A 21,323-nucleotide genomic window follows, 5' to 3' on the forward strand; every position below is an offset into this window, starting at 1 on the left:
TTCTCTTCCCTTTATGTCTTCTTTTCAACTTACTGGCCTCTGCTACTGAGTTTTTTCCTTCTCACGCAGAAGCCCAGTCATCTGTAGCTAGGATCCACATATGAGAGAGAACATGTGGCGCTTGGCTTTCTGGGCCTGGGTTACCTCACTTAGTATAATACTTTCCAGGTCCATCCATTTTTCTGCAAATTTCATAACTTCATTTTTCTTTACCGCTGAGTAGAACTCCATTGTATAAATGTGCCACATCTTCATTAGCCACTCATCTGTTGAGGGACATCTAGGCTGGTTCCATTTCCCAGCTATTATAAATTGAGCAGCAATAAACATGGTTGAGCATGTACTTCTAAGGAAATGAGATGAGTCCTTTGGATATATGCCTAGGAGTGCTATAGCTGGGCCTTATTATTATTTTTAATACTTAAATTTTGTTTATTTGAGAGAGAGAGAAAGAAAGAATGGGTACGCCCAGGCTTCCTGCCATTGCAAATGAACTCTAGACGCAAGTGCCACATTGTACATCTGGCTTAGGTGGGTCCTGGAGAATCAAACCTAGGTCCTTTGGCTTTGCAGATAAGTGCCTTAATTGTTAAGCCATCTCTCCAGCCCTATTTTGGTTTTGTTTGAGGTAGGGTCTCGCTTTAGCCCAGGCTGACCTGGAGTTCACTATGTAGTCTCAGGCTAGCCTTGAACTCACAACAATCCTATCTGCCTCCTGAGTGCTGGGATTTAAAGACTAGCACTACCATACCCAGCCTTTTGTTTTTTATTTTTTCATTTTTGGTTTTTTGAGATAGGGTCTCACTCTAGTTCAGGCTGACCTGGAATTTACTACGTAGTCTCAGGGTAGCCTCGAAATCACAGCAATCCTCCTATGTCTGCCTCCTAAGTGCTGGGATCAATGGCATGTGCCGCTACGCCCCACCCTACTTTTATTTTTTAAATAAATATATTATTTACTTATTGACCTGAGAGAGATGCAGACAGAGAGAATGGGCACACTAGGGCCTCTAGCCACTGCAAAGGAACTCCAGATGCATGTGGCACCTTGTGTATCTGGCCTCACATGGGTACTAGGGAAATTGAACCCAGGTCATTAGGCTTTGCAGGCAAGTGCCTTAACCATTGAACCATCTCTCCAGCCCTGCTTTTTTGAAATATTTTTCTAAAGTATGTTGTTTCTTTCAGAGAGATAAAGAGGCAGATAGGGAGAATGGACATGCCAGGGCCTTCAGACACTGTAAACGAACTCCAGATGCACATGGCACCTTGTGCATCTGTCTTACGTGGGTCCTGGGGATTTGAATCTGGGTCCTTTGGCTTCACAGGCAGATGCCTTAACCAATAAGCCATTTCTCTATTCCTAATTTTTTTTAATATTTAATTTTTTTTATTTATTTGAGAGAAAGAGGAAGAGAGAGAGAGAGAAAGAGAGAGAGAGAGAATGGGCACACCCAGACTTCCAGCACTGCAAACAAACTCCAAATGCATGTACGACCTTATACATCTGGCTTATGTGGGTCCTGGGGAATCAAACCGAGGTCCTTTGGCTTTGCAGGCAAGCACCTCACCCGCTAAGCCATCTCCCCAGCCCCCGAAATACTTTTTTGAAATATTTTACTTGCAAGCAAAGAGATACAAAGAGAAAGAGAGGGAGAGAGAGTATAAGAGCACCAGGGCCTCCAGCCACTGCAAATGAACTCCAGGTGCGTGTGGGTCCTGGGGAATTGAACCAGGGTTGTTAGGCTTTGCAGGCAAGCGCCTTAACCATGGAGCCATTTGTTCAGCTGCTCTTTGTTTCTCTCAGTCTTTGTGTGTGCCACTGTGTTCTCCAGACGAGCTGGCTCGTGAGCTTCCAGAGCTTCCCCCGTATCCACCGGCCCGCTCGCCGTAGAAGTACTGGGCTTGTACACATTTGCTGCTACATCCTGCTTCATGTGGGTTCTTGGATTCAAACTCAGGTCCTCGCATGTGCTGTCTTATTATTTTCTTAAATAAACACAATTTTTAAAAATATTTCTTATTTTTGTTTACTTGAGAGAGGGAAAGAAGCAGAGAGAGAGAGAGAGAAGAGGACATGTTACAGCTAAATGGATCAAGTCACACATGCATCTGGAGTTCATTTGCAGCAACCAAGAGACCGGGTGTCCTATACTCTCTCTCTCTCTTCTCACATATAAATATATAAATAAAAATTATATTTAAAAAAGAATACCATATAAAAAATGCAATTCACGGGCTGGAGAGATGGCTTAGCGGTTAAGTCCTTGCCTGTGAAGCCTAAGGACCCCAGTTCGAGGCTGGATTTTCCACGACCCACGTTAGCCAGATGCACAAGGGGGCGCACGCGTCTGGAGTTCGTTTGCAGAGGCTGGAGGCCCTGGCGCACCCATTCTCTCTCTCTCTCTTTCTCTCTCTCTCTCTCTGTCTGTCGCTCTCAAATAAATAAATAAATGAACAAAACAGATTTATAAAAAATGCAATGCTCTTCTTGTTTATTTTGGGTCTGGGGATGGAACCCCCAGAGCCTTGTACAAGTGCTCTTCAGCTCAACCACGCCCACCCCCTCACTGGGGATTCTAGGCAGGAGCTCTACCACTGAGCCACGCCCCCAGCCCCTCACTGGGGGATTCTGGGCAGGAGCTCTACCACTGAGCCACACCCCCAGCCCCTCACTGGGGGATTCTAGGCAGGAGCTCTACCACTGAGCCACGCCCCCAGCCCCTCACTGGGGGATTCTGGGCAGGAGCTCTACCACTGAGCCACACCCCCAGCCCCTCACTGGGGGATTCTAGGCAGGAGCTCTACCACTGAGCCACGCCCCCAGCCCCTCACTGGGGGATTCTAGGCAGGAGCTCTACCACTGAGCCACACCCCCAGCCCCTCACTGGGAGATTCTAGGCAGGAGCTCTACCACTGAGCCACACCCCCAGCCCCTCACTGGGGATTCTAGGCAGGAGCTCTACCATTGAGCCACGCCCCCAGCCCCTCACTGGGGGATTCTAGGCAGGAGCTCTACCACTGAGCCACGCCCCCAGCCCCTCACTGGGAGATTCTAGGCAGGAGCTCTACCACTGAGCCACGCCCCCAGCCCCTCACTGGGGGATTCTAGGCAGGAGCTCTACCATTGAGCCACGCCCCCAGCCCCTCACTGGGGGATTCTAGGCAGGGGCTCTACCACTGAGCCACGCCCCCAGCCCCTCACTGGGGATTCTAGGCAGGAGCTCTACCATTGAGCCACGCCCCCAGCCCCTCACTGGGGGATTCTAGGCAGGAGCTCTACCACTGAGCCACGCCCCCAGCCCCTCACTGGGGGATTCTAGGCAGGAGCTCTACCACTGAGCCACGCCCCCAGCCCCTCACTGGGGGATTCTAGGCAGGAGCTCTACCACTGAGCCCCGCCCCCAGGCCCTTACTGGGGGGTTCTAGGCAGGAGCTCTACCACTGAGCCATGCCCCCAGCCCTTTTTATATTTTTAATATAAATTTTAATACAAATTTTTGTTTATTTGAGACAGAGAGAGAGAAAGAGAATGAAAGAGAGAATGGATATGCCAGAGACTTTAGCCACTGCAAGCAAACTCCAGACACATGTACCACCTTGTGCATCTAACTTATGTGAGTATCAGAAAATTGAACCTAGGTCCTTAGGCTTTGTAGGCAAGTGTTTTAAATGCTAAGCCATCTATCTCTCCAGCCTTATATACATATTTTTGAGACAACATCTCACTAAATTGTTTAAGCTTTCCTTAAATTCACTCTGTAGCCCAGGCTTACCTTGAACTTGTAATCCTCCTGTCTCTGCCTCCTAAGTAGCTGGGGTGTCAGGCCTGAGCTATCCTCTATCTTGAGGAGCCCACACTCCCTTCAGTGGGCACCTTTGTGCTTTCATTAATTTCCTCCCAGCTCCTCTCCTGTCTGTGGAGTCTTCCCCCACCCTCCTGCTCTCCCTCCGTCCCTCCCTCTGTTTCTTTCTTTTGTGATGGGTCTTTTCAGTTGGTCTGGTACTCAGAATGTAGATAGCCTGGCCTCAAATTTATGATAATCCTCCTGCCTCAGCCTCCCAATCACTGGGCTTACAGCATCACCATACCTGGGGAGATTTTATATATATATTTTATTAATATTTTATTTATTTGAAAGAGAGAGACAGAAAGAAGCAGATACAGAATGAGAGAATGGGCACACCCAGGCTTCTAGCCACCTCGAACGAACTCCAGATACGTGTATCACTTTGTACTTCTGGCTTATGTGGAACTTGGGAATCAAACCTGGGTCCTTGGGCTTCACAGGCAAGCACCTTAACCACGAAGTCATGTCTCCAGTCCACTTAAAAGTTTTTTTATTTATCCAGGTGTGGTGGTGCACACCTTTAATCCCAGCACTTGGGAGGCAGAGGTAGGAGGAGTTGAAGGCCACCCTGAGACTGTACAGTGAATTCCAGGTCAGCCTGGGCTAGAGTGAGACCCTACCTCAGAAAAAAACAACAAAAAAATGTATTTAAAAAAAATTGGTTTATTTTTATTATTTCAGAGCAACAGATAGAAAGAGGCGGGGGGGGGGGGGGGGGGAGAGAATGGGCGCACCAGGGCTTCTTCCAGCCACTGCAAAGGAACTCCAGACGCGTGTGCCCCCTTGTGCATCTGGCTAACATGGGTCCTGGGGAATTGAGCCTCGAACTGGGGTCCTTAGGCTTCACAGGCAAGTGTTTAACCGCTAAGCCATCTCTCAGACCCAAAATTTTTTTTATGAGAGGGGGGCAATTGGCACTCCAGGGCCTCCGTGCACTGCAATCTAATTCCAGATGCGTGCGCCATCTTGTGTGCATGTGCGGCCTTGTGTGTTTGTGTGTCCAACTTTTGTGGGATCTGGAGAGTAGAACATGAGTCCTTGGGCTTCCTAGACAAGAGCCTTAACTGCTAAGCCATCTCTCCAGCATGAGATATCTATCTATCTACCTATCTGTCTGTCTGTCTGTCTGTCTGTCTGTCTGTCTGTCTGTATGTATGTATATAAAAGAGAGAAGTTGCGCCAGGGCCTCCAGCCACTGCAAATGAACTCCAGATGCCTGTGCCTCTGGCTTTATGGAGGCACTGGGGCGTCAAACCCTGGGTCAGCCGACTTTGCAATCAGGCCTATTTAACCGCTGCGCCACCTATCTCTCCAGCCCTCTTTCTCTCTCTATTTATTTATTTACTTATGTAAGAGAAGCCAGGCGCTTCAGGGTGGCTTGCCACTGCCAACAAACACCAGAAGCATTCACCACTTTGCATCTGGCTTTACCTGGGTGCTAATTACTCGAACCCAGGCCAACAGGCTTTGCAAGCAAGCGCCTTAACCACTGAGCAATCTCTCCAGCCTCTGGGTTCCTTGACCTTGACAAAAACCTGGAAACACTTGGCAGAGGTCTCAATCTACTCTCTCTCTCTCTCTCTCTCTTCTTTCTTTTTGTTGTTTTTGTTTTTCTGAGGGAGAGGCCTGCTGGAGGGCCAGCTCAGGGAGGGCAACTGCCCCGGGTCCCGGCCTGGCCTGGGCAGGCGCGTCGGGCAGCCCGAGTCCACCCTGCCTGACTCGGGGGGCCCCTCTGGGCTGGGCAGGGCCTCTTTCCTCCCCGCTCGCTCAGCAGCTGAGATTATTATTTTATATATATATATATATTTTTTTTTTTAATTTTTTTTTTTCGCCCGGACCGCTGCTGAATTTCCCTTCGAGTTGGATAAATAAGCGCTTCGTTCCAACGTCAACGAAACAGGAGCTCGCTCAGGGCTCAGGGGCACAAAAGCGGCTTTCAGCAGCCCGGGCGCCTCCCGCCTGTCCCTGGCGGTGGCTCGGGGCTCCCCCGGCCCAGCCCGCTGCGCTTGGCCCTGTCGCGGGCCCACGCCCTTTCCCGGCAGCGCCCCCAGCCCGGCTCCAGGTCCCCCAGCCGCGTCCCCGCCCTCCCTCCCGTAGAGGTTCTCCAGGACTCCCTGTTGCTCCAGGGGGCCTGGCTGGTCGGTCCTTTCCGCACCAAGGTCTCTGCATTCCCTCCTCCTCCTCCCCTCCTCTCCTTCCTCCTCCTCCTCTTCCTCCTCCTCCCTTCCTCCTCCTCCAACTCTTCCTCTTCTTTCTTCTAGCCTCTTCCTTCCCTCTTTTTCCTCCTCTGTCTCTTTCTCCTCTTCCCCCTTTCCCTTCCTCACTTCCTCCTCCTCCTCTTCTTGTTTTCCTTCCTTCTCCCCTCCTTCCTCCTCCTCCTCCACTTCTTTTCATTTTTTTTATTTTATTGATTTTGAGAGAGAGAGAGAGAAAGAGGCAGATGGGGGGAGAGAAAAAGAGAATGGGCATGCCAGGGTCTCTAGCTACTGCAAATGATCCTTAGACACATGTGCTACCTTGTGCGTCTGGCTTAAGTGGTTCTAGGGAATCAAACCTGGGTCCTTAGGCTTTGCAGGCATGCGCCTTAACCATTAAGCCATCCCTCCAGCCTGTTCTTTTCATTTTTTTTTTAAAGGAGAAGACTTTCTTTTTTTTTTTTTCCAATATTTTATTTATTTATTTGACAGAGAAAGAGGGAGAGAGAATGATTGTGCCAGGGCCTCCAGTCACTGCAAAACGAACTCCTGATCCATGTGCCCCCTTGTGCATCTGGCTGACGGGGTCCTGAGGAATCGAACCTGGGTCCTTGGGGTTTGCAGGCAAACGCCTTAACCACTAAGCCATCCCTCTAGCCCTCTTTTCATTTTTAAAAAATATATATTTTATTTATTTATTTGATAGAGAGAGAGGCAGGTCCAGAAGGAGAGAATGGGTGCACCAGGGCGTCTAGCCACTGCAAACAAACTCCAGATGCATGTGCCACCTTGTGCATCTGACTTATATGGGTACTGGGGAATTGAACCTGGGTCCTTGGGCTTCACAGGAAGCTCTCTAGATCTTCCTTTCAATTTTTATTTATTTATTTGGTTTTTGGAGGTAGGGTTTTGCTCTAGCCCAGGTTGACCTGGAATTCACTATGTAATCTCAGGGTGGCCTCAAATTCATAGCAGTCCTCCTACCTCTGCCTTCCAAGTGCTGGGATTAAAGGTTTGTGCCACCACGTGTGGCTATTTTTGGTGTTTGTGAGACAGGGTCTCAGGCAAAGATGACTTATTGGTTAAAGATGCTTGCTTGCAAAGCCTGCCTGCTCAGATTCAATTCCCCAGCCAACCATGTAGAGCCTGACACAAAAGCTATGACAAATGTCTGGTATTACATTGGCAGTGGCAAGAGACCCTGACCCTGGCATGCGCATACACACACAAACACACCACATGCGAATTAATCAACGAAAATCTTTAAAAGTTCAGAGCTGGGTACATGGCTCAGCTCAGCAGGTGGAGCACTTGCTCTGCAGGTTCCAGGAACTGGGGTTGTAAAAAGCTGGGCGAGACCTGTAAACCCAGTCCTTGGGCAGGGACTCTGTCTCAGGGACAATGCAGATGAGCAGCATTAGAGGACTCTGGATCTTCTCTGGTTTGTACATGCACACACATGGCAGAAACAAAAGGAAACAAGCTGACATGCTTCTTAAGACTTCACTCCTCTGTGCTGGAGAGATGGCTTAGTGGTTAAGGCCAAAGGACCCAGGTTCAATTCCTCAGGACCCACGTAAAGCCAGATCCACAAGGTGGCCCATGCCTCTGGGGTTCTTTTGCAGTGGCTGAAGGCCCTGGCGCATCCATTCTCTCTATCTGCCTCTCTCTTTCTTAAATAAATAAATAAATTTTTTTTTTTAAAAAAAGAGATGTTCATGGAGCCAGGTGTGATGCCGCATGCCTTTAATCCCAGCACTTGGGAGTCAGAGGTAAGAGGGTCACCCTGAGTTCAAGGCCACCCTGAGACTACATAGTAAATTCAGGTCAGCCTGGGCTAGAGTGAGACCCTACCTCGAAAAACCAAAATAAATAAATAAATAAATAAATAAGGATGTTCACTACTCTTATTTTCACAGATCCATGTATAGACCTTTAAAAAGGAAAAATGAGCTGTTATGTATACAGCACCAATCCCCTTTCAGTAAAAGAAAGAAAAGACAAAGCCTGCACTCCACCCACCCTTGTGCTCATGTGGAGAGATGGCTTACTGGTTAAGGCACTTGCCTACAAAGCCAAAGGACCCAGGTTCAATTTCCAGGACCCACTTAGGCAGATACACAAGGTGGTGCATATGTCTGGATTTTGTTTGCAGCGGCTGAAGGCCCTGATGCACCCATTCTCTCTTTCTTTATCTGCCTCTATCTTTCAAATAAATAAAATAAGATAAAATATTATTATTATTTTTTATTGGTTTTTGGAGGTAGGGTCTCACTCTAGGTCAGGCTGACCTGGAATTCACTCTGTAGTCTCAGGGTGGCCTTGAACTCACAGTGATCCTCCTACCTCTGCCTCCCGAGTGCTGGGATTAAAGGTGTGTGCCACCATGCCCGGCTATATTAAATTATTAAAAAAAAAAAAAAAGACTGGGACAATGACTCACCATTACTGGGTCAGCCCAGGGTTCAATTCCCTAGCCACCTATGTAAGCCGGGTGCTAAAAATGGCACAAGTGTATGGTGTGTTTGTACTGGCAAGAGGCCCTGGTGTGTGTGTGTGTGTGTGTGAGAGAGAGAGAGAGAGAGAGAGAGAGAGAGAGAGAGAGAGATAAGTTAATAAAGAAGAAAACAAAAAAGGTTTTAAGAGCTGCCTGACTGAGGGCTGGGGAGATGGCTCAGCAGGTAAGAGGCAAACAAGACAGAGTGTTTGAGAGAGCCTGAGGCCACCTGAGTTCTATCCCCAGAACCCACATGAAAAATAAAATGAGTGTAGTAATGCGTGCCTGCAGCCCTAGTAATGTAGGGATCAGAGACAGGAGAATCCTTCTCACCCCAAAACAGGAAAAGGGGGCTGGAAGGATGGCTTAGCTGTTGAGGCTTTTGCTTGCAAAGCCAAAGGACCCAGGTTTGATTCCCCAGGACCCACGTTAGCCAGATGCACAAGGGGGCACATGTGTCTGGAGTTCGTTTGCAGTGGCTGGAGGCTCTGGCTCGCCCTTCTCTCTCTCCCTCTCTTCCTCCCCCCTTTCTCTCTGTGAAATAAATAAATAAACATAAAATATTAAAACAAAACAGGAAAAGGGCTGAAGAACACTCAATGTCCTCCTCTGGCCTCCACGAACCTTGGCACAGGGCACATCCACCTACACACACCTACTACACACATGTGCCAAAAATCAAAAAGATGCCTGAACGCTCCTGCTTCCTGGAGGTCTCAGTTGGAAGCGATGATTATTTTCTTGCTTGCCTCTAATGTTGAATTACCTGTGAAAATTATCAAAGCCTTCATAAGGTCTTTACCAAAAAAATGTATTTATTTGCCCGTGTGTGTGTGTGTGTGTGTGTGTGTGTGTGTGTGTATGTGTGTATTAGGGCCTTTTGCCGCTACAAACAAACACCAAATACTTACACCACTTTTTGCATCTTGCTTATGTGAGTGGTTTGGGAATTAGACCCAGGCAGTCAGTGATCCTCCTGCCTCTGCCTCCTGAGTGCTGGGATTACAGGTGGGCACCACCATGCCTGGCCTGTTTTTCTTCTTCTTGAATGCTTACATTATAAGTGTGCATCAGCACATCTGGCTTTGCCTTTTTATTTTCTTTATTATTAACTACTTCCATGATTGTAAACAATATCCCATGGTAATGCCATCCCTCCTCCCACTTTCCCCTTTGAAACTCCATTCTCTATCATATCCCTTCCCCCTCTCAATCAGTCTCTCTTTTATTTTGATGTCATAATTTTTTCCTCTATTATGATGGTCTTGTGTAGGTAGTGTCAGGCACTGTGAGGTCATGGATATCCAGGCCATTTTGTGTCTGGGGGAAGCACGTTGTAAGGAGTCCTACCCTTCTTTTGGCTCTTACATTCTTTCCGCCACCTCTTCTGCAATAGACCCTGAGTCTTGGAAGGTGTGACAGAGATATTGCAGTGCTGAGCACTCCTGTCACTTCTTTCCAGCACCATGATGCCTTCTGAGTCATCCCAAGGTCACTGCCATCTGAAAAGAGAAGATTCTCCACCAAAAGTGAGAGTAGCATTAATATAACAGTATGGACATTAAGAGAAGTGCTTACTGGGCAGTTTGGTGAGCATAGTATATACATTTAGCCAGACAGCAGCAGACGTTACATCCCTAGGGCTCATGACTACCCGTTTTAAGTTTTCAGTATCAGAGATGTATTCCCTTCCATGGAGCGAGCCTCCTGTCCAATTAGAGGGCAGTTGGTTTCCACCATGACAGACGTGCCACTATTGTACCCGCTGGCTCATTTGCCCTGGCTATGGCTTTGCCTTTTTTTTTTTTTGAGCTAGGGGCTTGCTTTGTACCTCTGGCTGGCTTGTTACTCATTACGTAGCACACACTAGCCTTGAACTCATGGCAATACTCTCACTTCAGCCTCCCAAGAGCCAAGAGCCAGTTATATTATGCATCAAGCCAGGTGTGGTGGCACACGCCTTTAATTCCAGCACTTGGAAGGCAGAGGTAGGTGGATCACCGTGAGTTCGAGGCCACCCTGAGAATATAGAGTGAATTCCAGGTCAGTGAGTAAGACCCTGCCTCAAAAAAAAAAAAAAAGTATGCACTGTCACCATGCTTAGTTTTTTAGTTTCTTTCTTTCTTGCCTTTTTTCTTTTTCAAGGTAGGGTCTCACTTTACCCAGGCTGACTTGGAACTCACTCAGTAGTTCCAGGCTGGCCTCGAACTCACAGCGATCCACTTACCTCTGCCTCCTGAGTGCTGGGATCAAAAGTATGCAGCCTCACATCTAGCCATGCCCAGGTTTTTAAAATGATTATTTAAGGGCACTGGGGTGATGACTCATGGGCTAAAGGCGCTTGCTGTGCCAGCCTCCTGACCAAGTGAAATTCTCCATCACCTATGTAAAGCTGGACACAACGTACCTAAGATCCCAACATGCCTACTGCAATGGGAGGCCAGCCAGGGACCTCCCAAAGCTCACTGGTCAGCTGGAGAGCTGGAGAGGCCTTCCCGGTGGCAAACACCAAGAAACACCCTGTCTCATAGAGAGGAGCGAAGGTGAGGAGGAGCACCCTGAGGTTATCCCCTGACCTCTACACATGCGTGGACATTTGCACACACACAAACACACACATAGATGAAAATAATAAAATAAGCCAGGCGTGGTGGCACACTCCTTTAATCCCAGCACTCAGGAGGTAGAGGTAGGAGGGTTGTTGTAAGTTCAAGGCCAGCCTGGAATTACAGAGTGAGTTCCAGGTCAGCCTGGGCTAAAGTGTGACCGTACCTTGAAAAAATAAAAATAAAAGCAAAAGGGAATTACCATGGGATATGGTTTATAATCATGGAAAATGTTAATAAAAAATTTAAAAAAAATAGGGCTGGAGAGACGGCTTAGCAGTTAAGCGCTTGCCTGTGAAGCCTAAGGACCCTGGTTTGAGGCTCGGTTCCCCAGGTCCCACGTTAGCCAGATGCACAAGGGGGCGCACGCGTCTGGAGTTCGTTTGCGGTGGCTGGAGGCCCTGATGTGCCCATTCTCTCTCTCTCCCTCTGTCTTTCTCTCTGTGTCTGTCGCTCTCAAATAAATAAATAAATAATTAAAAAAAAATAAAAGCAAAAAAATAGGGCTGGAGTGATGACTTAGCAGTTAAAGTGCTTGCTTGTGAAGCCTAAGGACCCATGTTCAACTCTCCAGATCCCACATAAGCCAGATGCACAAAGGTGAGGCAAGCGCAAGGTCGCACATGCCCACTAGGTGGTGCACGCATCTGGAGTTTGATTTTAGTGGCTGAGGCCCCAGAGTGCCAATTCTCTCTCTCTCTCTCTCTCTCTCTTTGTCTCTCTCTCTGTGTGTGTCTGTCTGTCTCTGTCTCTTCCTCCCTCTATAAAAAAAGCAAAAAACAAAAAATAAAATAATAATAATAAAGTAGGGGCTGGGTGGATGGCGGAGCAGTTAAAGGGACTTGCTTGCAAAGCTTGCCAGCCTGGGTTCAATTCCTAAACCATCCATGCAAGCTAGTCACAAACAGTGGCAACAAGAGGCCCTGGCATGCCTACACACACACACACACACACACACACACACACACACGAAAAATAAAAAATTTAAAAGTGAGAACTGGGCATGGTGGCGCACACCTTTAACCCCAGCACTCAGGAGGCAGAGGTAGGAAGATCGCCGAGAGTTCAAGACCACCCTGAGATTACAGAGTGCATTCCAGGTCAGCCTGGGGTACAGTGAGACCCTACCTTGAACCCCCCCCCCCCCGAAAAAAGTGAAAGAAAAAATAAAATAAATGATTATTTAAGTACTGCAATGCCCCTTCCTGTTCTGACACTCTTTTCACACCGTGGACATTATTTACAGGAGGCGACTCTAGGCCAGACGCCAAAGCATCCAGGAGCGTTGCACTGTCTCCTCCTCTTGAAAGCCGAAGGCCGAAAGCCGCAGGCTCAGGGGCAGACAAGCTCACAGTGCAGCAGGCTGCGTGCAAGTTGCCAGGTGGGTATCTGGACCAGTGGGGGCGTGTCCCATATCAGAACTGAGTTAGGGAGGTTCTGGAGAGATGGCTTAGTGGTTAAGGTGCTTGCCTGCAAATCCAAAGGACCAGGTTCCATTCCCCAAGACCCACGTAAGCCAGATGCACAAGGTGGCACATGCGTCTGGAGTTCGTTTGCAGCAGCTGAAGGCCCTGATGTGCCCATTCTCTCTCTCTGAATTAGGGACTGAAGATGGGCATGGAGTCATCCTTGAAGGGATGGCATGTGCCTAGAAAGGGGGTGATCACTGGCCCAGGTGCAGGTTGTGGCAGGAAAGGTCTTTAGTCCGGGCTCGGTGGCACACGCCTTTAATCCTAGCACTTGGGAGGCAGAGGTAGGATGATTGCTGTGAGTTCGAGGCCAGCCTGAGACTACAGTGTGAATGCCAGGTCAACCTGGATTAGAGCGAGACCCTACCTTGAAAAAAAAGAAAGAGAGAGAGAGAGAAGGAAAGAAAGAAAGAAGAAAGGAAGGAAGGGCTTTGGGAGGAGAAGGGCGGGGCAGGGGGAGAGTGGGTATAGAGGAGGGAAGGCTGTCCTTTCCCACAGTGGGAGCCCAGCCAAGGCCCCCAGAGGGCTGGCATCTCCAGGGGAGGTGGGGCTTCGAGGGGCTCCCAGTGTGTGTGTGGAGGGGGGACATTGATGGTGACCTCCCTTTAGTCCTGGCCTTCCTCATAATCTCCTTTTCAGAGAGAGCCTGGGGTATTGTTCAGTCTTTGTATAGAGGGGATCAAATGACAGAGCAGGGTGGGTGGGCAAGAGCCCAAGGGGCCTCTTCTGCGCACGGAGGTGGGGCTGGTGCTACCTCCTCCCACCTCTGGCTTCTTAGGAGCAGCCTGTTGCCATGGGGATGAGCCTGGCATCCCACTGGCCCCTGGGGCACCCTCCCATTATGGCTGCCAGAATTAGGGCCCCCAATTCTTTTCCATCCTGGAGGAGGCCAGAGACAGACAAAACATGCCCCCCCCTTCTCTCTCTCTCTCTCTCTCTCTCTCTCTCTCTCTCTCTCAGGACAGTCTCAGCCTTCTTTCTATTTGATCACCAGGACAGGCATGGCTCCAGGGCCCTGCAGACATCCTGACAGGCCCTCAGGAAGTACTGTCATGCCTCTTCCGGGCCACATACAGCCGGATACAAGCAGCTCCCTGACCCTTGCTTGACTTTACAGACTTTCAAGGAAAGGGGACAGAAGGACAGAGCGACAAGGAATGGGCGAGGCCCCTGTGACCCTGTCACAGGAGGTGCTGGGAACTGACCCTGGGAGATAGTGCAGGAGTCTGACGTGGCGGGTGGCCAGAGGGGAGGGACAGAGGTCTGCTGGGACAAGCCCATCGCCCTGGGCTCGGGAGACCTGCCATTCTGGGAGCCTATAGCCAAAGCTGTCTCCTCCTTTCCTTTCCTTTTTATCTTTCAAACCCCCACTTTTTTTTTTTTCATTTTTTCGAGGTAGGGTCTCACTCTAGCCCAGACTGACCTGGAATTCACTATGGAGTCTCAGGGTGGCCTCGAACTCACGGCGATCCTCCTACCTCTGCCTCCCGAGTGCTGGGATTAAAGGCGTGCGCCATCACGCCTGGCCCCCCCCCCCTTTTTTTTTTAGGTAGGGTCTTGCTTTAGCCCAGGCTAACCTGGAATTCACTATGTAGTCTCAGGGTGGCCTCAAACTCACGGCGATCCTCCTACCTCTGCCTCCCAAGTGCTGGGATTAAAGGCATAAACCAACACACCTGGCTTTTTTTTTTTTTTTTTTTTTTTTTTTTTTTTTTTATTTTTTTAAAATTTTTTATTTATTTATTTGAGAGCGACAGACAGAGAGAAAGACAGATAGAGGGAGAGAGAGAGAGAATGGGCGCGCCAGGGCTTCCAGCCACTGCAAACGAACTCCAGACGCGTGCGCCCCCTTGTGCATCTGGCTAACGTGGGACCTGGGGAACCGAGCCTCGAACCGGGGTCCTTAGTCTTCACAGGCAAGCGCTTAACCGCTAAGCCATCTCTCCAGCCCGACACCTGGCTTTTTTTTTCCCCCCATTTCCTATCACCTTTTTTTCCTTCCCTTTTTTCCCTCTTTCCCTCCCTCTCTCCTCCCTTTCTTCCTTCTTTCCTCGCTCCTTCCCTTCCTTCCTTCCCTCTCTCATTCTCTTCTTCCCTTCCTCCCTCCCTTCCTTCCTTCCTTCCTCCCTCCCTCCCTCCCTCCCTCCCTCCCTCCCTCCCTCCCTTCCTTCCTTCCTTCCTTCCTTCCTTCCTTCCTTCCTTCCTTCCTTCTGCAACAAGGATTCAGGTAACTCAAACTGGCCTCGAACTGTAATCAAGGCTTGTCTTGAACTTCTGATCCTCCTGAATCTTCCTCCTGAGTTTACAAGATTACAGGTGTGCACCATCATAAACGGTTTAGGTTCTTTTTCTTTCCTTGTCTTTTCTTAATGAGGTAGGGTCTCACTCCAGGCTGACCTGGAATTCACTATGTACTCTCAGGGTGGCCTTGAACTCACGGTTATTCTCCTATCTCAGCCTCCCGAGTGCTGGGACTAAAGGTGGGTGCCACCATGCCTGGCTAAGTTTGTTTTGCAAAGGGATCATGGTCCTGCCCGCCCCTCCTTGGGAAGTTTGGGATCTCACAGGGGTACCTCTGGCAGCTCACATGGGCCGGGTCCTGGCACAGGGCTGGCTGCATCTCCACAAAGGCCAATTTCTTGGGTCTTTTCAGAGACTGAGGGGCTGGGTGGACGCCAGTGACAGCATATGTCTCTTCTTTGTGCCTTCCTGGCTCCAGTACGGCTCTCAGAGGAGCTGCGCACTAATGACAGATAGGCGTGTGTGGGAAACGACTGCCCCATTTTCTTGCCATGGCGTCAATGCTGCCCCAGCTCCTTCCTGAGCCCCCAAACCGGTCCATAGACAGGTGTTGTCCAACCTGGGGTCCCTGCGCTGTCCGTCCTGGGGCTGTGGGAGGTGACAGGAAGCCCTCTCATACAAGGAAAGAGCCTGCTGCCTGTCGATCCTGACCCCTGTGAGCTACATATTTTTATCTTTTAAATTTTTTTTAAATTTATTTATTTGAGAGCGACAGACACAGAGAGAAAGACAGATAGAGGGAGAGAGAGAGAATGGGCGCGCCAAGGCTTCCAGCCTCTGCAAAGGAACTCCAGACGTGTGCGCCCCCTTGTGCATCTGGCTAACGTGGGACCTGGGGAACCGAGCCTCGAACCGGGGTCCTTAGGCTTCACAGGCAAGCGCTTAACCGCTAAGCCATCTCTCCAGCCCATATTTTTATCTTTTCATCTTTCCTATTTATTTTGCATTTGCATGCGCATGCGGTGTGCATGTGTGTGCACTCATGTTCTCATGTGTTTGGGTGCATGTGTGCGCAGGTGCGTGTGGAGGCCAGAGATTGATATGTCAGGTGCTTTCTTCCATCTCTCTCTCTTTTTTATTATTCTTTTCAGGATAGGGTCTCGCTCTAGCCCAGGCTGACCTAGAATTCACTATGTAGTCTCAGGGTAGCCTCGAACTCATGGCAGTCCTCCTACCTCTGCCTACTGAATGCCGGGATTAAAGAAGTGCGCTTCCACACCCAGCTTTTTCAATTTCTTTCTACTTTATTTACTGAGACAAGGTCCTTCGTTTTGAAAAAAAACATTATTTATTTATATGAGAGAAAACATGACAGAAAAAGGCAGAGAGAGAGAGAGAGGGAGGGAGGAAGGGAGGGAAAGAGAGAGAGAATGAACGCACTAGGGCCTCTAGCCACTGCAAATGAACTCCAGATACATGTGTCACATTGTGCATCTGGCTTTACATGGGTACTGGGGAATCAAACTCAGGCCCTTAGGCTTTGCAGGCAAGCACCTTAGCATCTCTTTTTCTTTTCTTTCTCTCTTTCTTTGTTTTTTTTTATTTCTTTATTTTTTACTGATTTACTTGAGTGGGGGAGGGAGAAGCAGATAGGGAGAATGGACACGCCAGGGCCTTCAGCCACTGTAAATGAACTTTAGACATATGCACCTACCTTGTACACCTGGTTTATGTGGGTACTGGAGAATCGAACCTGGGTCCTTAGGCTTTGCAGGCAAATGCTCTAATTGCTAAGCCATCTCTCCAGTCACCCCGCCTTTATTTTTTGAGGTAGGGTCTCACTCTAGTCCAGGCTGACTTGGAATTCACTATGTAGGGTGGCCTTGAACTCATTGTGATCCTCCTACCTCTGCCTCCCGAGTGCTGGGATTAAAGGTGTGCACCACCATGCCTGGTAAGACTAGGTCTCTTGAACCTAGGCCTCACCCATTTGACTAGTCTAGCTAGCCTGGCTTACCCTGGGGATGCCCTGTCTCCTCCTGAGCCAATGCTGGGATTGCAGCTGGACTGCCATGGCCACCTTGGGTGCTGGGGATCTGAACTTGAGTCCTCATGCTTACGTGGCAAGTACTTTGCCCATTGAGCCATCTTCTAGCTCCCAAGCTATATAATTCGTAGTAAATAACTTGCATGTTTGGAGCCTTAGTTTCAAATCTGCAAAATGGGTACAGGATTCCTTGTAGGATCATTATAAGGACTGAAAAACAAAAAAAAACCTGGCCTAGGAGAGTGATCACAGCTCTTGGGAGATATGTATGCAAGGGGATCAGAAGGTCAAAGCCATCCTTGGATACAGAGTGAGTTTGAGGCCAGCCTGGGCTGCATGAGATTCTGCCTCAAACACAGACAAATACAGGCTGGAGAGATGGCTCAGCTGTTATAAAGCACTTGCCTGTGAAACCGAGCTCAATTCCCCAGTACCCACGTAAAGCCAGATGCATAAAGGGGTGCATGCATTTGGAGTTTGTTTGCAGCAACTACAGGCCTTGGTGTGTGCTCTCTCTCTCTCTCATGACAAATAAATAATTAAAACAAACAAATAAATAGTAACTTACTGGACATGTCACTCTTCTTCAGGTCTCGGTTTCACCACGTGGGACGTGGAGGATAGTGTAGCTTTCTTGGGTTGTGGAGATGACACTGAATGTCTACTGTGTACCTCAATCCCACAGCAGGTGCAGGAGAGTAGGGCTCGTTTCCCCATTTATTTAAGAAAGGGTGGGGGCTGGAGAGATATCTCAGCGATTAAGGCACTGGCCTACAAAGGCTAAGGATGCGCATTCAATTCCCCAGGGCCCACATAAAGCCAGATGCACAAGATGGCACATGCGTCTGGAGTTCATTTGCAGTGACTAGAAGTCCTGGTGTGCCCATTCTCTCTCTCTCTAACCCCCCCTCTCTGTCTTTCCTTCTTTCACAAACAAATAAATAAAAAAAAAATTTTTTTTTAAAGGCTGAAGGGATAGCTTAGCAGTTAAGGCGCTGGCCTGCAAAGCCAAACGACCCAGGTTTAACTCCCGCGAACCCACGTTAGGCAACTGCACAGGTGGCACATACATCTGGAGTTCGTTTGCAGTGGCTAAAAGCCCTGGGGTGCCCATTCTCCCTCCAACTCGTCTCTGTCTTTCCCTGTCTTTCAAATAAATAAATAAATGCAAGAAATTAAAAAAAAAAAAAGCAACTGAGGCCCAGAAAGTACCCCTTTAAAAGCCACATACTAGGGAAGAGACATGGCACTTGAACTGAATACAAAACCGAAGCGTCCCTGGGTCTGTAGCTCAGGGTAGAGAGCTTGCCTAGCATGTGCAAAGCCGTAAAAAGTTCAACACCAGTGCCAGGAACAAACCAAAACCAAGGGGGCTCCCAACACGTGGAGGCCTTAGACATGATCTCATCTTTCCCGCTTGGGGTTAACATGGACCCCTGGCATGGGGGAGTAAGCAGACTGGGCCACGGCCGAGAGGAAAGGGACAGAACTGCGTGGAAAAGGAAAATGAGGCCAGACTAGGATGTCTCCAAGGGCCTGGAGCGTGTCCAGAGAAAGACACTGCGCCTTTAAAGCCCGCCAGGAGGCGTGTCGTGGACGCACGAGGCTCCGCCCCCGGGCCTCTCCCGGCGGAGGCCACGCCCCCCAGGGTTAGTATCGCCTTCGCCCGGAGGAGACCCGCGCCGGCTCGGGCTCCGGCTCCGCGGCCGCTGGAAGTGGCCAAGGCGGCGTCGACTTGTTCCTGGAGCGGCTGCTGCGCGCGAGCTGCCCGGACACACACACGCACACACACGTGGGGTGTCTGAGCCATGATGGCCCGCGCCCGGGGACGTGGCGGAGAGGCACGGGGCGGCGGGATGGCGCAGCCCGAGTGAGCCGGGGTTTGCGCTCCCGCCCTCGGCCCCGCACTCCCGCCCCCTTCTCCCTACCCCCCGGGATGGCCTTGGCGTTGCTCCGCCGGGCTCCGCTGCTGCTGCTGCTGCTGCTGCTGCGGCTGCGGCTGCTGCTGCTGCTGGTGGCGGGTGGCGCGGCGTTGGAGATCGGTCGCTTCGATCCGGAGCGTGGACGCGGGCCGGCACCGTGCCAGACGATGGAGATCCCCATGTGCCGTGGCATCGGTTATAACCTCACCCGGATGCCCAACCTGCTGGGCCACACGTCGCAGGGCGAGGCGGCCGCCGAGCTGGCTGAGTTCGCGCCACTCGTGCAGTACGGCTGCCACAGTCACCTGCGCTTCTTCCTCTGCTCGCTCTACGCGCCCATGTGCACCGACCAGGTCTCCACGCCCATCCCCGCCTGCCGGCCCATGTGCGAGCAGGCGCGCCAACGCTGCGCCCCCATCATGGAACAGTTCAACTTCGGCTGGCCGGACTCGCTGGACTGCGCCCGGCTCCCCACGCGCAACGACCCGCACGCGCTCTGCATGGAAGCCCCCGAGAACGCCACGGCCGGCCCCGCCGAACCCCACAAGGGCCTGGGGATGTTACCTGTGGCTCCCCGACCCGCGAGACCCCCAGGAGACTCATCCCCGGGCCCCAGCAACGGTGGCACCTGCGAGAACCCGGACAAGTTCCAATACGTGGAAAAGAGCCGCTCGTGCGCCCCGCGCTGCGGGCCCGGCGTGGAGGTGTTCTGGTCACGGCGCGACAAGGACTTCGCGCTCGTCTGGATGGCCGTGTGGTCGGCGCTGTGTTTCTTCTCCACCGCTTTCACCGTCTTCACCTTCCTGCTGGAGCCTCACCGATTCCAGTACCCCGAGCGCCCCATCATCTTCCTCTCCATGTGCTACAATGTCTATTCCCTGGCCTTCCTGATCCGTGCCGTGGCAGGTGCACAGAGTGTGGCCTGCGACCAGGAGGCGGGGGCACTGTATGTCATCCAGGAGGGTCTGGAGAACACCGGCTGCACCCTGGTCTTCTTGTTGCTCTACTACTTTGGCATGGCCAGTTCACTGTGGTGGGTGGTTTTGACCCTCACCTGGTTCCTGGCTGCCGGCAAGAAATGGGGCCACGAAGCCATTGAGGCGCACGGCAGCTACTTCCACTTGGCAGCCTGGGGCCTGCCAGCTCTCAAGACCATCGTCGTTCTGACACTCCGAAAGGTAGCTGGGGACGAGCTGACTGGGCTGTGCTATGTGGCCAGCATGGATGCCGCTGCCCTCACTGGCTTTGTGCTGGTACCCCTCTCCTGCTATCTGGTACTGGGTACCAGCTTCCTCCTGACAGGCTTTGTGGCACTCTTCCACATCCGCAAGATCATGAAGACGGGTGGCACCAACACGGAGAAGCTGGAGAAACTCATGGTCAAGATCGGAGTCTTCTCCATCCTTTACACCGTGCCGGCCACTTGCGTCATCGTCTGCTATGTGTATGAACGGCTCAACATGGACTTCTGGCGCCTTCGGGCCACAGAGCAGCCATGTGCAGCGGCCACTTTGCCCGGAGGCCGGAGAGACTGCTCGCTGCCAGGGGGTTCGGTGCCCACCGTGGCTGTCTTTATGCTTAAAATCTTCATGTCATTGGTGGTGGGCATTACCAGTGGCGTCTGGGTATGGAGCTCCAAGACTTTTCAGACCTGGCAGAGTCTATGTCACCGGAAGATGGCAGCTGGCCGGGCTAGGGCTAAGGCCTGCAGGGCCCCTGGAGGCCATGGCCGGGGCACCCACTGTCACTATAAGGCCCCCACAGTGGTCTTGCACGTGACTAAGACAGATTCCTCTCTGGAGAACCCTACACATCTCTAGCAACACAGGCCTGGCTCCAGGCTGTGGTTGTCCCCTCCTTACCCTGCCCTCCCCCCCTCGGAGACAGCTGACTAACAGCTGTCCAGCTGTCAAGGTCAGATAGTGAAGGGGGCGGACAGAGGACCAGGGTGGGGATCCAGTGAGGCTCACAGCTCTATTCCCTGTGACAGGGAATGGGACTGGCTGAGTCTCCCCAGGGTCCTAGGAAAGGAGGAGGGGCCAGAAGAGGGCATGGTCCAGCTCGGCTTTATTTAATGATGTAATTTATTGTGGTGTTTCTCTGGAAGCTGTGACTGGAATAAACTACCCCCTCCCGTGTGGCATTGCCGCGTCCTCTCTGGGCTGGGAGAGGGAGAAAATAGGAGGGGGGGGGGACCTGCAGGAGTCTCCCTGTCAATGCAGGGCTCATACCCCTGGTCCCCCACTTTTTTCTGGCTCCCTACCAACAGGGAGGAAGTTTCCCCTTGGAAAGAGAGGCAGCTGTGCTTGACTGGAGTCCCAGACTCCGTGTGCGTATGTGTGTGTGTGTGTGTGTGTGGGTTTCTCTCCTCTGGCTGGTCTTGGAAGCCTAAGCCCCCTGCCTCTGACTCTGAAGTGGAACTGGGCTTCCTGCCAGGATACCCAGGAATCCCCCGTTATGACATGACCACCTGTGGCTCTGGGATGTCTAGCCTG

General features: G+C 50.9%; 1 protein-coding gene across 1 annotated transcript in view; it reads left to right on the top strand.

Annotated features, from left to right (window-relative positions):
- The window catches only part of Fzd9 (frizzled class receptor 9), a 33,874-nt gene extending 12,903 nt beyond the window's left edge, over positions 1-20,971 (top strand). Inside the window, exon 2 of the mRNA XM_045142892.1 lies at positions 18,561-20,971. Coding sequence (XP_044998827.1) covers positions 18,561-20,648 — 2,088 coding nt within the window. The 3' untranslated portion in view covers positions 20,649-20,971. The remainder of the gene's footprint in view (positions 1-18,560) is intronic.
- Positions 20,972-21,323: the final 352 nt, after the last annotated feature.

This window comes from Jaculus jaculus, chromosome 2 (assembly GCF_020740685.1).
Source record: "Jaculus jaculus isolate mJacJac1 chromosome 2, mJacJac1.mat.Y.cur, whole genome shotgun sequence".
Classification (NCBI taxonomy): Eukaryota; Metazoa; Chordata; class Mammalia; order Rodentia; family Dipodidae; genus Jaculus; species Jaculus jaculus.